Source organism: Bombus pyrosoma, linkage group LG4 (assembly GCF_014825855.1).
Source record: "Bombus pyrosoma isolate SC7728 linkage group LG4, ASM1482585v1, whole genome shotgun sequence".
NCBI lineage: Eukaryota > Metazoa > Arthropoda > Insecta > Hymenoptera > Apidae > Bombus > Bombus pyrosoma.
The window spans coordinates 9,621,302-9,635,371 of record NC_057773.1 but is presented as its reverse complement, the minus strand read 5'-3'; the positions used below and the strand labels follow the sequence as shown (position 1 = coordinate 9,635,371).

Genomic DNA, 14,070 nt, shown 5'->3' with positions numbered 1-14,070 from the left:
TCACGTACCGTAGACTCGGCTGACTTTGAAGCGAGATAGAGCGTGCAAGAGGGGAAGAAAAAGTAAAGAATCGAGGAAAGGGAAGGAATCGACCGCAGAGTTTGTTGGACCAAGGTTCCATCCGGGATCTTCTATTTGTTGGCCAAGCCTGCTCTAACTCTGCGTCGTCTAACTTCAATAAACCAACGATCGATATGTTCCTACGTGATTGAATAAGGGATTACGTGGATTATTTAATAGGGAAGTTAAGTTTCGAATCGATCAAATAATTTCTCTGCTGGTTAAAACTTCAAAGAGAAGAGAATTCAGCGATTAAATAGAGTGCAAAAGCCAGCGGTCGTTGTTGCAATATACGCAGCCTATCAACTTAAGACACAAATCTTTTTTTTTATTAATCGTAGCATACGTGCTGTGTTGTCCCTTGCGGTAATGTTACCCTAATCTTCATGACCAGTTCTCACAGGTGCGATATTTCTATTTTTCGAGGAAACACAACGTCGAGCTGGTTGTCATTCCTAAACTCTGCCACGTCAAACAATCACACATTGCACATCACGCAGCGACAGTTGCGCGATTCGAGTTATATCAAATGCGCTCTCGCTCCATCTAATTAAATAAATAATAAAAATCATTAAAAAACAAACTGGTATCGATGTAAGTACGTTCGATGATCCTTAATAATGTAATGTAATGTAATGACGATCCTTAGTGATGTTTCTAACTACGTCGATCCTTACGCTCTTGGTCTACTATGTACCTGGTTTTTACCTCGGCCATTAAAACGATCCGCGAAGAAAGGCTTGTGACCGGACGGATATAGGTGACACGGAGAGAAGGGTTGTCGGTGGTGTTTCAGCTTCGGTTCGCGTGACCGCCTCTCGCCCCTGCCAGCCGACACCCTTTTGACGCGAAGATTAAAAGGGAAACAAAGGTGAAACTCGACAAAGCAGGTATGGAGCATCGTTGAAACGGTCGTCCGGCCAGCTATGTTTCCAAGAACATTGTCTATTCGAGGGAACTGTGGCTCGCCAGAACTCGATGAAACGAAACGACCGCGATAATAGCGTTCGGAAACTGAGGTGGAACCGGACTCGGTGAGAAACGGAATCCAAAGGATGCGTCGGACCACCTACGGGTAATTAGGAGGCCAGGGGTGCGATATGAAGTTCAGATCGGCTAGATAAAGCCGGCAAAAACGGCCGGAGGTGGACAAAAACGGACAGAGACGGATAAGCGAAACGATAAAGCTCAAGTAGAGAGGGAGAGAGTGAGAGAGAGAGAGAGAGAGAGAGAGAGAAAGTCCCTAGGGAAACCGATGCACTTCGGGTCTCGGGAGACCCGTATCACTGATTCATCGAGCGAGAGTAGCTGAGTAAAGAGGAGCCAAGGAGAGAGGATTACAAATATTCTGCGCGATATATTAAAGTTTGGAAAGAGGTGGGGTAAGTTGATCGGACGATATTCGATGTATTTATAACTTTACCAGAATATATGGAAAAAGGTAACTGACGCAGCGGATAGACAACGATGCAAATTCTAAGGGCAGAGAGAAACGCGTGTATTCGCGATAACGCGAATAACGTGGGAGGAGCGATGCGACAAATAGAGGGGAAGATAAAACGATCGTGCGGGGTATAGACACGGCAGTAAAGGTACAAGAGGACGCGTCTAGCGGAGATATATAAAAACAGCGACGAAGACGGATAAGGACTGAGGACGATAAAAAGTGGACAGGTGGCGGAGGAGGGTACGAAGCGACTCTCGTCGAGCTGGTATTGCATGTCGCGTATCCAGCTCAGCCGGCAATTTTATGTACACGGTAGGCGGATCGTCGGCCAGCAGGCAAGTTGAAGATGAGAGGCTGGATAGCGGGGGTCAGCCGCGCGTCGTCGAAATGAGTTGCTGTAGAGAAAACTGCCAGCGATATTCGAGCGACGCGGGCGGAATTTCATTTTTACATTGTGCTATACATTTCGTCCTTGCGGACGTATCTGTCTTCGATCATCAGCCGGCTTTATCATTAGCACGCGACTCCCTATTATCGTTATCTTTTTAATTCATCCGCGTTCGTCGCACGCGCAACCTATCTTTACTGCTTTTCCTAGCGACTGCGGTACAGAGGGGACACCGGGTAGGTAATTAAAATGTTAATGGCTTGGTAAAGTGGCAATTGTTGCTGGCTGACGTATTCAACGTTGAATATAAAATACGACGGAATATGATGTTCGATGCTTGGAAAAAATGTAACGGCGAACTGCGTATGTTAGTTGTAGGTCCCGTAGGTATATAACTTTCAGAGTCGGTTAATAACTGCCACGAATACGAGACCTTATGTCCCCCTTGCAGAAGTAAGTCTGGCAATAAAATTCCCATTAATCGATACGAAGAGGAAAATAATGAAGAGAAGGGACTCACCTTTTGGAGGGTTCACGTGCAGAGCCGATCTATAGAGGCTCTCCTCGTCGAACCAGTCGGCGTTCCTTAATAACGTCTTAGCCGACATCAGACAAACGAGTACCGCCGTGGCTAGCAGCACTGCCCTGCCTTTCCTTCTCGATCCGTGTCTTCTTGCTATCTGATAACATCCAGAGATCGCGGCTCCGACGATCAAACACGCGCCCACGCTCGGTAAATAGAGAATCCTCTCGGCTATGACGAAGCCCACGTAAAAGAACAAATTGCTAGCCGGTAGGAAGGGAAGCACGAGGAAACCGAGGGACGCGGCGACACCACTCGCAGCCGCCTGCCTGCTGGCGAATCCGTTGCTCCAGATTAATCCATTGTTAGGCCTCTTCGCGCAGTAACAATCACCGATCGGCCCGTTGTTATTGTTGTTCGCCGCCCGACACCCATCCGTGTGACATCCTCCTGTTCGCCTGCCGGCACACACGGGACACCTGGACGACATGGAGCGAGGATACTGCACGAGATGTAGACTGGTCTCCCGGACTGGTCGACGAAGCGTCTTGATCGTCCAGATCGAGGCGCCGATTAGCGCGGTGTACAAACAGGCGGATTCGAGATTTCTCGCGTCAAGGAGGCTCGTGATTCGCGGCACGGCGTCCATGGACCAGTCGAAGCTTAGTGTATTGGGACAAAGTAACATCCTGGCGCTTGCTGCGGGTAGGTAGAGGAATGTAAGACCGCGTGTCAGGCGAGATGGGTGCCTGGCCGTCGGGTTGTCCGCGCTCGCGAATTCTGGCCTCGTGCCGGTAATCCTCAGTCTACCAAGAACCAACAACGCCAAACTTCCAGACACGATGCCGATGCTACGTGAGCGAGTCAAGCCGCAATTCACCTGGAAATACAAATAGTCCAAATCAATTATAAGTTGTGCGCGTTGGGTACATAATTTCTGATCAGTCAGTTGTGTCATATTCTATTTTCTATCGTGTACGTAAATGAAAGGTTTCGTTGCTGCTCGATAATTGGTAATAAGATATTCCTAGTCAGTGATTTGAATAAATGAATGGTGCATCGGCCGAGTAATTCATCACGGTCTAATGGTTGTCGTTCGTTATGAAGTATGTACATGCTTTTTAATCGAATGGTATGAAACCGTTGACAGACGCGAATCACGGCGAATGAAGATTAATTAAGGGCCGTCATGGTTACGAGCGCCAACATCGATGTTCATCCATAATTAAACGAGGAATCTTAATAATAATTGCACGTGTTTCGACCAAACAGCTGACTCATCTCTCTTCGTCGGTTGTAAATTAAACTGAACGATCTGCATCCGGCGACGGTTTCCAAAGTAATTTAACTAGGAAACGAAAACGGTCTGTACCTCTACCGGTCAAAAGAGTCGCTCTTTCATGTCGAAAACATTAATTTAAAAGAGGTACCCTTTGGAAACCGTGTGTTTTCCGTGAAACCGTGTGAAACGAGTCGACGTGATGGGGAGCGACGAACGTCGGCACGTATTTTCCTGTCTTTATTTCAGGAAACTAGACGCGTTCGTATATCGTACGCGGTCAAACACCGAGCGGATAGATAACGCATCCTACTCGAAAAAAAGAGCGTCGTGGATAGAAAAACCGCGGTTGTAGATCGCAAATATCGATTCGTGTCTATCTTTCCATTTGCCAGCTTCGTGATAGACAGGGAGAACACTCTTTCGCGATCATAAACAGGATCGAAAAGCATCATGATGACTCGTGTGGCAACGTATGGCAGGTTCGTGTCGAACGCGTGTTCGCGTCTGGCGGATGACCGACGGAAGAGGAGAATTCGCTCGATCGGGTTTGGCAAATGAAGCGCTGATATAACACGGTGAATTTTGTTCTTCGACGATTTGTAGGTTGGGATGCGAGCGAAATAACAGTGGAAGTAGAACGAAAAAGAAACAAAAGGGACCGGAAAATTGTTGAACAAGGAAATATAATTTTATAGCAGGTTACAAGAAAATCGCGGGAAAAGCGTGCACGGCACGCTTAATCGACGCGATGCTCTCGAAAGCCGGCGCGAGGTTCCGTGCAAATGAAAAGTAACGTCGAAAGCTTTTAAAGCGAACCGTAGCGCGGCGTAATGCGAAAGCGACATTTTAATGGTAAATTGCGGGGCCGCGGAAGAAGTCGTGGGCGATAATTGCGAGCTCCAGAATTGTAACCGGTCTGGCTTTGTTTCACGCCGATGTTATAATTCGCGATAGATTCGTACGAACGTTCTTCTTTTCCCTCTTAACGATGCTTTTAATATTACCGCACCGACGCCACGTGAAAAATTGGATGCGACGGGACTCTCTTCCGACTAAATCGTCTCGTTTCCGCTGAACAATAAAACAGTTTTTATCAGTCATCGTGGGAGTGGAAATTACCGACAACGAGTGACCGTGAACCGAACGAATATTCGTTTTAGACCAGATAACGAGCGAAGAACGATTCAGAAGATACAAGTAGATTAATCGGACAAGTATCGCGCGAAAAGTCTAATTGCACGTGGCGAAGAACATATAGTAGAGGGAAAATTATTTGCATATGTCATTGTCAAACGTAGTTTTCATTGCTTCGCGTTATATTCGGCGAGAAGAATCTGTGCAACTCAAGATTACTATATCACCTTGGTAAGTAGAAGGGACGTTTTCAGCAAGAGCACAAGGGACCTGTTCTTTCATTGAATAAGAATGGAACGGTATGCGAAACTATAGGATACCATGAACGAAGGTCGAAAACTTAAGCAACATAGAAGTACCGTATTGTTACAGCTTTTGAAGAAAACAAGTTTGAGGGAAAGCCCGGAAAATCGAGGAGTTATGCTCGAGCCGCGGCGAATTCGGGCTAATCAAGGGACGATAGCTCTCACAGGGTGGAACTTTTGGCAAGTTTGCGACGCACGAGTCGAGAAGGAATAATTCGCTACGGTAATGTAACCCAGTTACACAGCGTAGCTGACATTTTCGGTGCCGCGATAAACCGGGAATTCTGGTTTGAAGTTCGACGAATAAAGGACGCCTTTGACAAGAAAGCCGATTAACGAGGATTTAAGCAGAGCTACGTGAGCCTCCGTCGTAAATGAATGGAAATTGCGCTCTGTCGTTTTATTAATAATTCTCTTGGAACGTGCCGAAGCTTCTTCCTCCTCTTTGATTTCTAACTCGGTGACTATGCTCTCTTTCACATCTCCTAGTTAATTATTTATTTATTTGTTTATTAACGACTTAATAAGAAACTGTTTAGTAGGGACACATACAATCATCGTCGTTATGTATACGCAAGCAAGACACGAATATGACGCCGTTCAAAGGTGATATGTGAGCAGAAAGATAAGAACTTTGGCGAATTCGTTAACATTCATAATGACCACATTGACGCAATTAAAACGACCATAAACAGCGTGAGCAAGTTAGTGATTCTTGTATGAGAAGAAGACGATGTCTCAAGCCGGGCCGAGAAACATAGAATTTTGAGACAGGATAGAATTTCGCAGCTTCTAAGTATAACGTTTAGTACTTTGCGTGCAACTAGCGGGCCCATCGTAAGACGTGGACGTTGAAACGATATTAGAAAAGTTTGAGGTGGCTAACATGTAGACTCGTTTGATAAAGAAACGAGTGGATGAATTCGTAATAGCAAAATATATTGAAGCAAGTATAGGTACAGAGATAGTGTATGCGAATTTTGATCGTCGCTCGTTCAATGCTACGATACCAAAGGAATATCATAGGGAACGCGTTCATACATTTATATTAACGGATATTATCACAAAAAGTTAACCTTTTGTGTAACTCTAACTGAAGGTTACAAGAGCAATAACAATCTACTCATAATATTTTTTGTTTCTAGACCTTGTAGCCTAAAACGACGTTAGTATTCAAGGCCACAATAATATGGATCTCTCACAGTTTTGAATTTTTTTCGGTTCAACCCTGGAACTTTTTCTACTGCCATGGGCCGCTACAAATCGATACATAGTAGACGAAGCAGTTATGGTCAATGTAGAACACGGGCAAAATAAAATTATACTTTCAAGAAAACGGAACAAAGATGAAAGAAAATAAAAGAACAGAGCCAGCAGAAATCTCCTTGGAAAAGTATTTCATTCTGGTCGAAAAATGGTTAACTTGATCTCTCGTCTATCTTGAATTTTGAGACGGCGCGACTCGACGGAACAACGGCGAACAAGTGTGCCATAATAAGAGGAAAAATATGGACGATCAAGAGCAAGAAAGATAAAACAGGGACAACTGGATAGGACAGAAAGGAAGAACTACCGAGGGATCGGCCTCTCGCGCGGCGCTACACTCGGAAGGGTGTCAGGAAATGCGAACGACCCTTGGCACCCCTCCAACGTTCGTCGGCTGGCTGGCTGGTCCACGACATGCATCACGCCAGGCGTCTGATGCATCCAGCGCATCCGGGTACGATGTGCAGGAGAAAAGCGAACGCCTGGAGGTTCAGAGTCGAAGGGTCTAGCCGTGTGTCTGGAGGTGGTTGAAGGTGGTTAAAGCCGTCTAGAATCAGGGCGTGGGGAAGCTAAAGGTGGCTCACCCCGTGCATCAGGCCACTGTCTCTGGCAGAATGCTGGCCTTGCTCTCTCGCGTTTGCACATGCTGCGTCATTATCGGTTACAAGACTTGCCTTGTCTTGTGTACCCTTACCTTTTGTACCCTCGGCGGTTGCCGTTATACAGGGATAATGCACGCGTGCGTCTGGGATTCAAGAAACCAGGCGAGAATTTCACGTTACATGCGCCTGTGGTGCACGTGCGTACGCGCGTTAACGCCAACAGAGGATACGGTATTCCGTGTACGACGAATTCGATATTACGCCAGTTGGTTACGATTAGCGTTCTTGTATACGTTCACGAGTAATTATATAGAGTAGTAGAGTAATTGCACGACGTTATCAGTTGACGCCAGCAGGCCGGTATAATCCGTGCGCGGCTCGGGCCTCCTCGTCTCCGGACTCACCTACTTCCGCTCGTCAGCGGTAATTTGATTACGTCGTTCTACCGGTAGACCGGTCCATTTTCAGTTGTTAATATTCGTAATGGCAGGCGGATCCGCGCACTACCGCAATCCGGCGTAATGCAGCTCTCGAAACGTTAATTTACGATAATGTGTCCGAGGCACGTGAGATGCGAGCGACTTGCAATCGACGGTCTGTAAATGTTGCAACCTCGACTTTCCAGCCGGAGGCTCGTTCTTCCGGAGAAACCTCGCGGTACGGAGAGAACACGAGACGGGGGAAAATCACGGCTCGTAAAATCTGATAGGCAGGATCTCACGGCCAGTCCATAAATCCCGGCTAGTTAGTGGCAGTTAAACTAGCTGTTCGACGAGGTCGTAGGTGATACGGAATTGAGTTGTAAAATGGAATTTCACGCGACCACCGACGCAACGAGGAATATATCCGATACAAATACAAGTTTGGATCACGTATCGATAGTCTTTAGTCGTATACAGAATCCTCGTCGAAACGTTTAACCGAAGGGTTAATCAACGGAACTGTCGCATTCGTAATTGTGTTTCAAACACTCGTCGATGATGACAATGTCGCAAACCTAACCCAAATATGCAAGTAATCGCGTTTTGTTCCAAACACGACATCCTCCGTGAACAGCACGTACATCGTAAACACACGATACGTCAATTACAACATCCTACCGCTGTGCACCTCATCAGCGGGACTTACCCTAGCGCATTAGCAACCCTCGATCGATACGCTCTCCCCTCGCTTCGCGCACTCTAATGAATTATCGATAAATAACTCCCATCGTCTTCCACGTAGCATCTTGTGCGCGCAGTTTGCACCGTGTTAAACCACTCGATGCAAAACTGCGAGGATCCATCTCCCTTTATCGAGCCCTGTACCCAGGGAAAGGTCCCCGAAGAAATTTCTTGCAGTCTCTTACCTTTCGACTCGACTCGCCGCGACACAGTTCCCAGAGGAGACACAGAGCCAACGAGGATATTCCCGTTTCCTTGGCGAGGGTAGCCAGGGTCGACGACACAAGGGCCAGAATCAAAGGAAATGGCGACCTGGTGCGCTCGCAGTGGGCGCTGTATGCGAGTAACGCTGACAAGGTCAACAGACAGGCGAGAAGATCGGCACGACCGACCACGCCGGCCACTGCTTCGCTGTGAATCGGATGCGCCGCGAACAGGAAGCCGGTGATCGCGTGGCCGAGATTGTTTCTTTCAGGCAATACCTGCAAAACGTGAAAAATTCTCGGTGAATCGCTGAACAATGGTACGCGGATTGTGCGTCTCTCCTTCATTGTTCTAGGTACAGAGGCGGTGCGCCTTTTAACGCAATTTTTACGATCGAGGACAATGGACCAACTCTTCTACGGAAAATGGGAATAGGGGCGGTTTAGATAGTCATCGGCGGTTTCTATTAATCTGTTGAATGTTGCGGCAACGCGAGCGTGGAATAGATAGATCGAGAAATGATATTTTACAGGAGACGGATTCGATCGTTGGGAGTTTTGGACTAATTTGTTAGAAACGGAAATGGAATACGAATCGTTTCGTAACAAGACAATGACGTTTAATTGTCTCGCGCAGTTTTCGATATATTCGACGATTGTGCGGCAAGATAAAAACCGATTGCACTTATTCACGGAACGATCAGCGACAATGGCATTGCGGACGTTGTTATTCGGCGGGATTGAAAAAGCTGAAAGCACAGAACCGAGGCTCTTGAAACTTGAAACGAAACAACGGATTTCCCCTGGTAATCCCATTTCCATTACGATAACCATGGCAGGTGACACGCGTGGCCGTCAAGGGAGGACGGTGGACGCGGTCGCACGCGATTATTAACGTAATATTCCGGAATTAAATGGACTGGTAAAATTTTATTTCCAGCCAGTCGCCATAACGTCTGGTATTATCAAGTCTGCATGACGTACACTCTACAGGTGTCACTATTATCTCGTTTCCTGCTGCTCTGACGTAAAATCTGACCAACGCGATGCGCGCGACGGACGAGCAGCTTGTCCGGCTTTAATCGAAAAGCAGATGAACCAGTCGAATTCTCCGAGCCTCCAACCCCTTCCCTCTTCCTATACCGAATTAGTTTCTCGTTTGAATAACCGATAAATTTCACCGAGCTTGCCGGCTTAATTAACGTTATTATACGCTAGTGGCGTGTACTTTACCTTTCTGGCAACTCTAACCACAAGCACGGTGCAGGCGGCGTGCAGCGCGACGTTCACCAGATGATAGCCCCACGGTTCCAGGCCGCCCAGTAGATGATTCAGGCGAAAGGTAGCCACGCAAAGAGGCCTGTAACTTCCGTGGGAGCCTCGATCGTTCAGTGGCGTGCCCCAGAAATCGTTCTCCAGCAGCCGGGACCACGGCGTGCTGGACAGCAGGTCCGGATTCGTCAGAATAGCTCTTCTGTGACAAAGATATAACACGATCTCGTTAGCGACTCTTTCATTCATACGTATTATACATATGAGGTGATATTGGGTGTAGTGCGTTAAATAATCACTCGGTGTTTAGGTCAACGATATATTTGTTAACAAGTCTTTTCTTTTGATCGCGTCGCGTATCGCTCTCGGTTTCGCTAGTCGATCTCGCTGCCCGGTTACAACTCGACTTTATCGCTTCCTGGTTCAAATTTAACGGTCGATCGGATTCGATTCATTTCTTTTCGTCGCCCGTCAATATTCCCACTATCCACGCGTTTGTTAGGCGACCGCGACCGTTGCCACGCACGCCTTCTTCTCGAACATTCGGCGGAAGGACCATTGGGACGTTGATGGCACATTAGGCACTTCGCTTCGCCGAGTGCCGCCACACATATAATTTCAGATTAAAATATACGTTTTAAACATATTTGAATGGGGAACAGATCGTTAGTCGTCGTTTCGTTCAAAATCGAACGAAATTCGACGGATCGTTTCGTTTCCACGGATTTGTCCAACGAACAGTGACGAGCAACACCGCGGCTCGTGGTATTTTAATCGACCCGCACGATCGATATTCATGAGCGTCGCGGTGTTTCGGGCTCGTCTCGAGGCTGTGATACCGCAGGCGACGCACCTGAGCCATCGTCGTCGACGGGGGAAATGGGAACAGGGCTCGATGAACACCGAGCCAATAATTTCGAATTCCACGGCCCTCCGATAAGCCCCCTCGCCCCTCAACGAGGATCGTATCGCATTTTCTACGTGAGCTAGCGATCCACGCTCGAGACGGCCACGATCGACAATGGAAGCAAACGCTGCGCTGGTTGGATTCTTCTTGCGTGGAATTTAGATCGAACACCTGTTCCCCTGTGTTGCTATAATCGAGAAATCAAATAGACGAACGGCGTCGTTCGTTCATTATCGAAAGACAGTCTCCGCTATCTATTATATCGTCGATAATCGATCGGTTCATCTGTGAAAACACAGTTATTAGTTTTGTAAATAATTTTCGTTCGACTCGTTCGGGAGTATATGATAAAACGGTAGTGATTCGGTTTCGAAGGTAGATTAAATGATTTTCGTTTAAGAAGATTCAATCTTCCTGCCGCGTTACAACAGCAAATTGTTCGGTAAACGTAATTCGTTTGGTTCTAATGGCAAATTTATAAAGCCTTCGAGCGTGGCGATAATTCTCCCACATCATGTATCTACACATGTTTAACGTGTAATCTTTATTTATGCAACATTTGATTTCCAGATTACAAACACGTTGCGTAAACCTATCAGCTTTGGTGTCTGCTATTGTTCGAGAAAATTTGGACATGATTTTGATATTGATCGTTCATATATATTGCTGTACAAAGCAACAATAATTTCTTCTCGTAGAAGAAATTGTTTCATCTGTCTGTCGTCGTACAACGTCAGATTGGAGTAAGTTTCGTGCAGATTTCGAAAGTTTCGACACGCAAGTTTACCATAAGTTGTTCGGACGAAACAGTTGATCGTTGCGTAAGGGCGGCGTAAGATTTACGATGTCGCAAAATTCATTAGAATTCGGAACAATTCTGCGCGACGGTGCTCGAATTCTCTCGGTTTCCAGCGGGCGAAACACTCGACACATTTATACGAACGAACGGATGGCACGTAAACTTCCCTCGTCGCTGTTTATTTCAATTTCCGGATCCTGTCAGGCGACGGTACACGCGCTCACGCGAAATTCCAAAAGAAACACACAACCCCGTCGATATTGGAACACGCGCGACGTTACTCGCCCTTCCCCTTTTTCGTTATATTATTGGCCTCGTTAACGTCGATCGATTCGTCGAGCGTAAAACATTAACGGTCGGCGTTTGCTTGGAAATATGAATGTTTAATGAAAATTTTTCGTTCGACCGAAAATAAACAGTTTCCAGTCGAAATTCACGAGTCTGCGCCGTCAATAAAATCTTGTCCAGTGATTTTATAGTTACTACATTGTCCGGTGTGTTCAGATTCATATCGACGAAGAAGAAAAGGAGGAACGAAGAAAGGAAGAGAGAAAAAGGAAGAAAAATCGAGACGCCGATGACGACGAGCAGCGAGATACGAGCAATTAAAGCGTAAAAGCAGATCCGCAGATCAACCTCTCGGAGGTCTCTAACATTGGGTAATCCAAGGTATTAGTCGGAGGCATCGGTGATATTAAGCATCTGTCAGAACTGTCGCGAAACGGGGACACTCTTCTCTCTCTCCATGGCTGGTTCCTCTCTCAGTGTGTACACGTTCGTGGTATTCCCCGGGGACTATTTCTGACAGTACACGTGACGTTAATGAAACTCGGTCCCCGGTCTAACGGAGCAGTTCGGAACGTGACTGCACGCGGAGGGTTCGCAAGGCTGCAAAGGGTACGTGTACGCTCTTCTGCAGCCCCTCGAGTCGACGCTAATACCGGTCCAACCCCTTTAAGCCTGGCCTCGTCGACTTACGTAAGGCTATGGGATACCGATTCAATTTTCCGTGGCTTCTTGTCGAATCGAAAAGCGCTTAGCTGCCGGTCAAATTAGAATTATTGGTCGGCCGTTACGGCGTCCGATCGAATTAATAAATTACAGCGTGTGCCGGTCGCTCCGTGCAGTCTCTCCCTTTCGCTCTGCTCTGTGCGTTCGTTCCGACTCGATATAGATACCAGCGGCGATATTAAAATCGGCCGATGATTAATCTTCGTAATCGTGGCTTGGCCGCCGTACACGGAGCTACGCGAAAGAGGTGGAAAAGAGAGAACGACTAAGTAGGGGTGGATGGCGAGAACCGAGGCAGGGATGACTGTCCTATCGATTGCACCCGGTTTCTATAGCGAGTGAGCGCCTGAGCCGAGAGAAAGAAACGGCTGGCCGATGTTACTTTAGGCTCGACGATCGACGATATTGCTGCCTCCCGTTTCCCCTGACGTCGCTTTTTTCTTCTCGCCGGCCAATTCGGCTTTTCTCCCTTTCTTTTTTTCCGTCCTCTCGCTGTTTCATCCTCGCGTCAGCCTTCGCTTCTCGTTTCGGTATTACGGAAATCGTGATTGCACGTCTCGGCTTCGATACACTTATCCCTTGACGGTAGCCATTGATTCGAAAGGTGGACATCGGTGCCGCGACATAAATATTCACGCGTAATTTCGCGACAGATGACAATTTAATTTCGCGAAGCGGCATATTTAATGTCAAATCGACAAGAATTATTTATCGGATTCGTGAGGAAGCGGAGAGACACGCTGGCTGAGAGCGTATTGGGGGGAGAGGGAAACAGGTAAAGGGTGACTGCGCGTTAAATTCCTGCAGCAATGGACGGCGCGACGCTTCGTTTATCTTTGGCGAAATAATATTTCACACACGCGGCACTGACAAAATTCGATAACGTCCGCGGGCATGTTCGATGCGCGCCGCTGAAATTTTTCCCGCGATCCGCGAGCCCTTCTCGCGTTGATTCTCGCTAAGCCCCTCGGGGTAGCGCGACAAAATTCAGATACAGTCGGTGGCCACGGTCCCGTTCGACGCGATGCGACAGTAAGCAGCACCCGGTCGTAAATTGTCAGGCGTTACGATCGTTTTCTATTTCTCTCATTGGCCGCGGGGACGTGACTTTGCCGCTCGGATAAATAGAAATTCACGGGACACGATACGGGGATCGTTTCTTCGGGAGCGAGAAGCTGCCGCGTGATCCCCGGGGGATGATGCGGCGCCCGGCAATTTGCACGACATTCCCTCGCGTCGCCACCTCTTCGTCCTCCGTCTTGCGCGCCACCCTTCTTTCTTCTCCACTTCTCCTCGAGCAACTGCTGGGAACGGATCCCATTCCGGGAGAACGAATCAACGACGGGGAAAGAGGGCGACAGTTTAGGTAGGATGCGGGACCAAAGACGCCGGGAAGAACAATAAAAGGGCCGTAGTGTGAACCGTAGAAGAGAAAGAGCGCGACTACCTCGGTGAAGCTACATTATGTCGGGCATTTCCCAGAAGATGGTCCCTGGAGCGAGAACCGCGAAGATGCCGGTGAGGGAGGACCAAATAAATACCTGACTAAATCGTCCGGAAAACTCATTCCATCCCCGGGAGCGTTTTAGGAAACCTCGGCCGCAGCCGGCTCGTTCGAGCGGCACATCGCGCGCGCCCCGTTTACCTCGTCGCTGCCGCTACCATTCTCCCCCACTGCCGCTGCTGTGTGCCATGCAATTTCGAAAGT

At 47.7% G+C, this 14,070-nt stretch overlaps 1 protein-coding gene across 2 annotated transcripts in view; it reads right to left on the bottom strand.

Annotated features, from left to right (window-relative positions):
* The window catches only part of LOC122566749 (protein O-mannosyl-transferase TMTC2-like), a 214,932-nt gene that overhangs the window by 78,872 nt on the left and 121,990 nt on the right, over window positions 1-14,070 (bottom strand). For both annotated transcript variants that reach the window (XM_043724447.1, XM_043724446.1), the window contains exons 4-6: window positions 9,607-9,847; window positions 8,356-8,652; window positions 2,416-3,298 (exon numbers count right to left, since the gene is read on the bottom strand). In XM_043724447.1, the coding sequence (XP_043580382.1) occupies window positions 2,416-3,298; window positions 8,356-8,652; window positions 9,607-9,847 (1,421 nt within the window). The remainder of the gene's footprint in view (window positions 1-2,415; window positions 3,299-8,355; window positions 8,653-9,606; window positions 9,848-14,070) is intronic.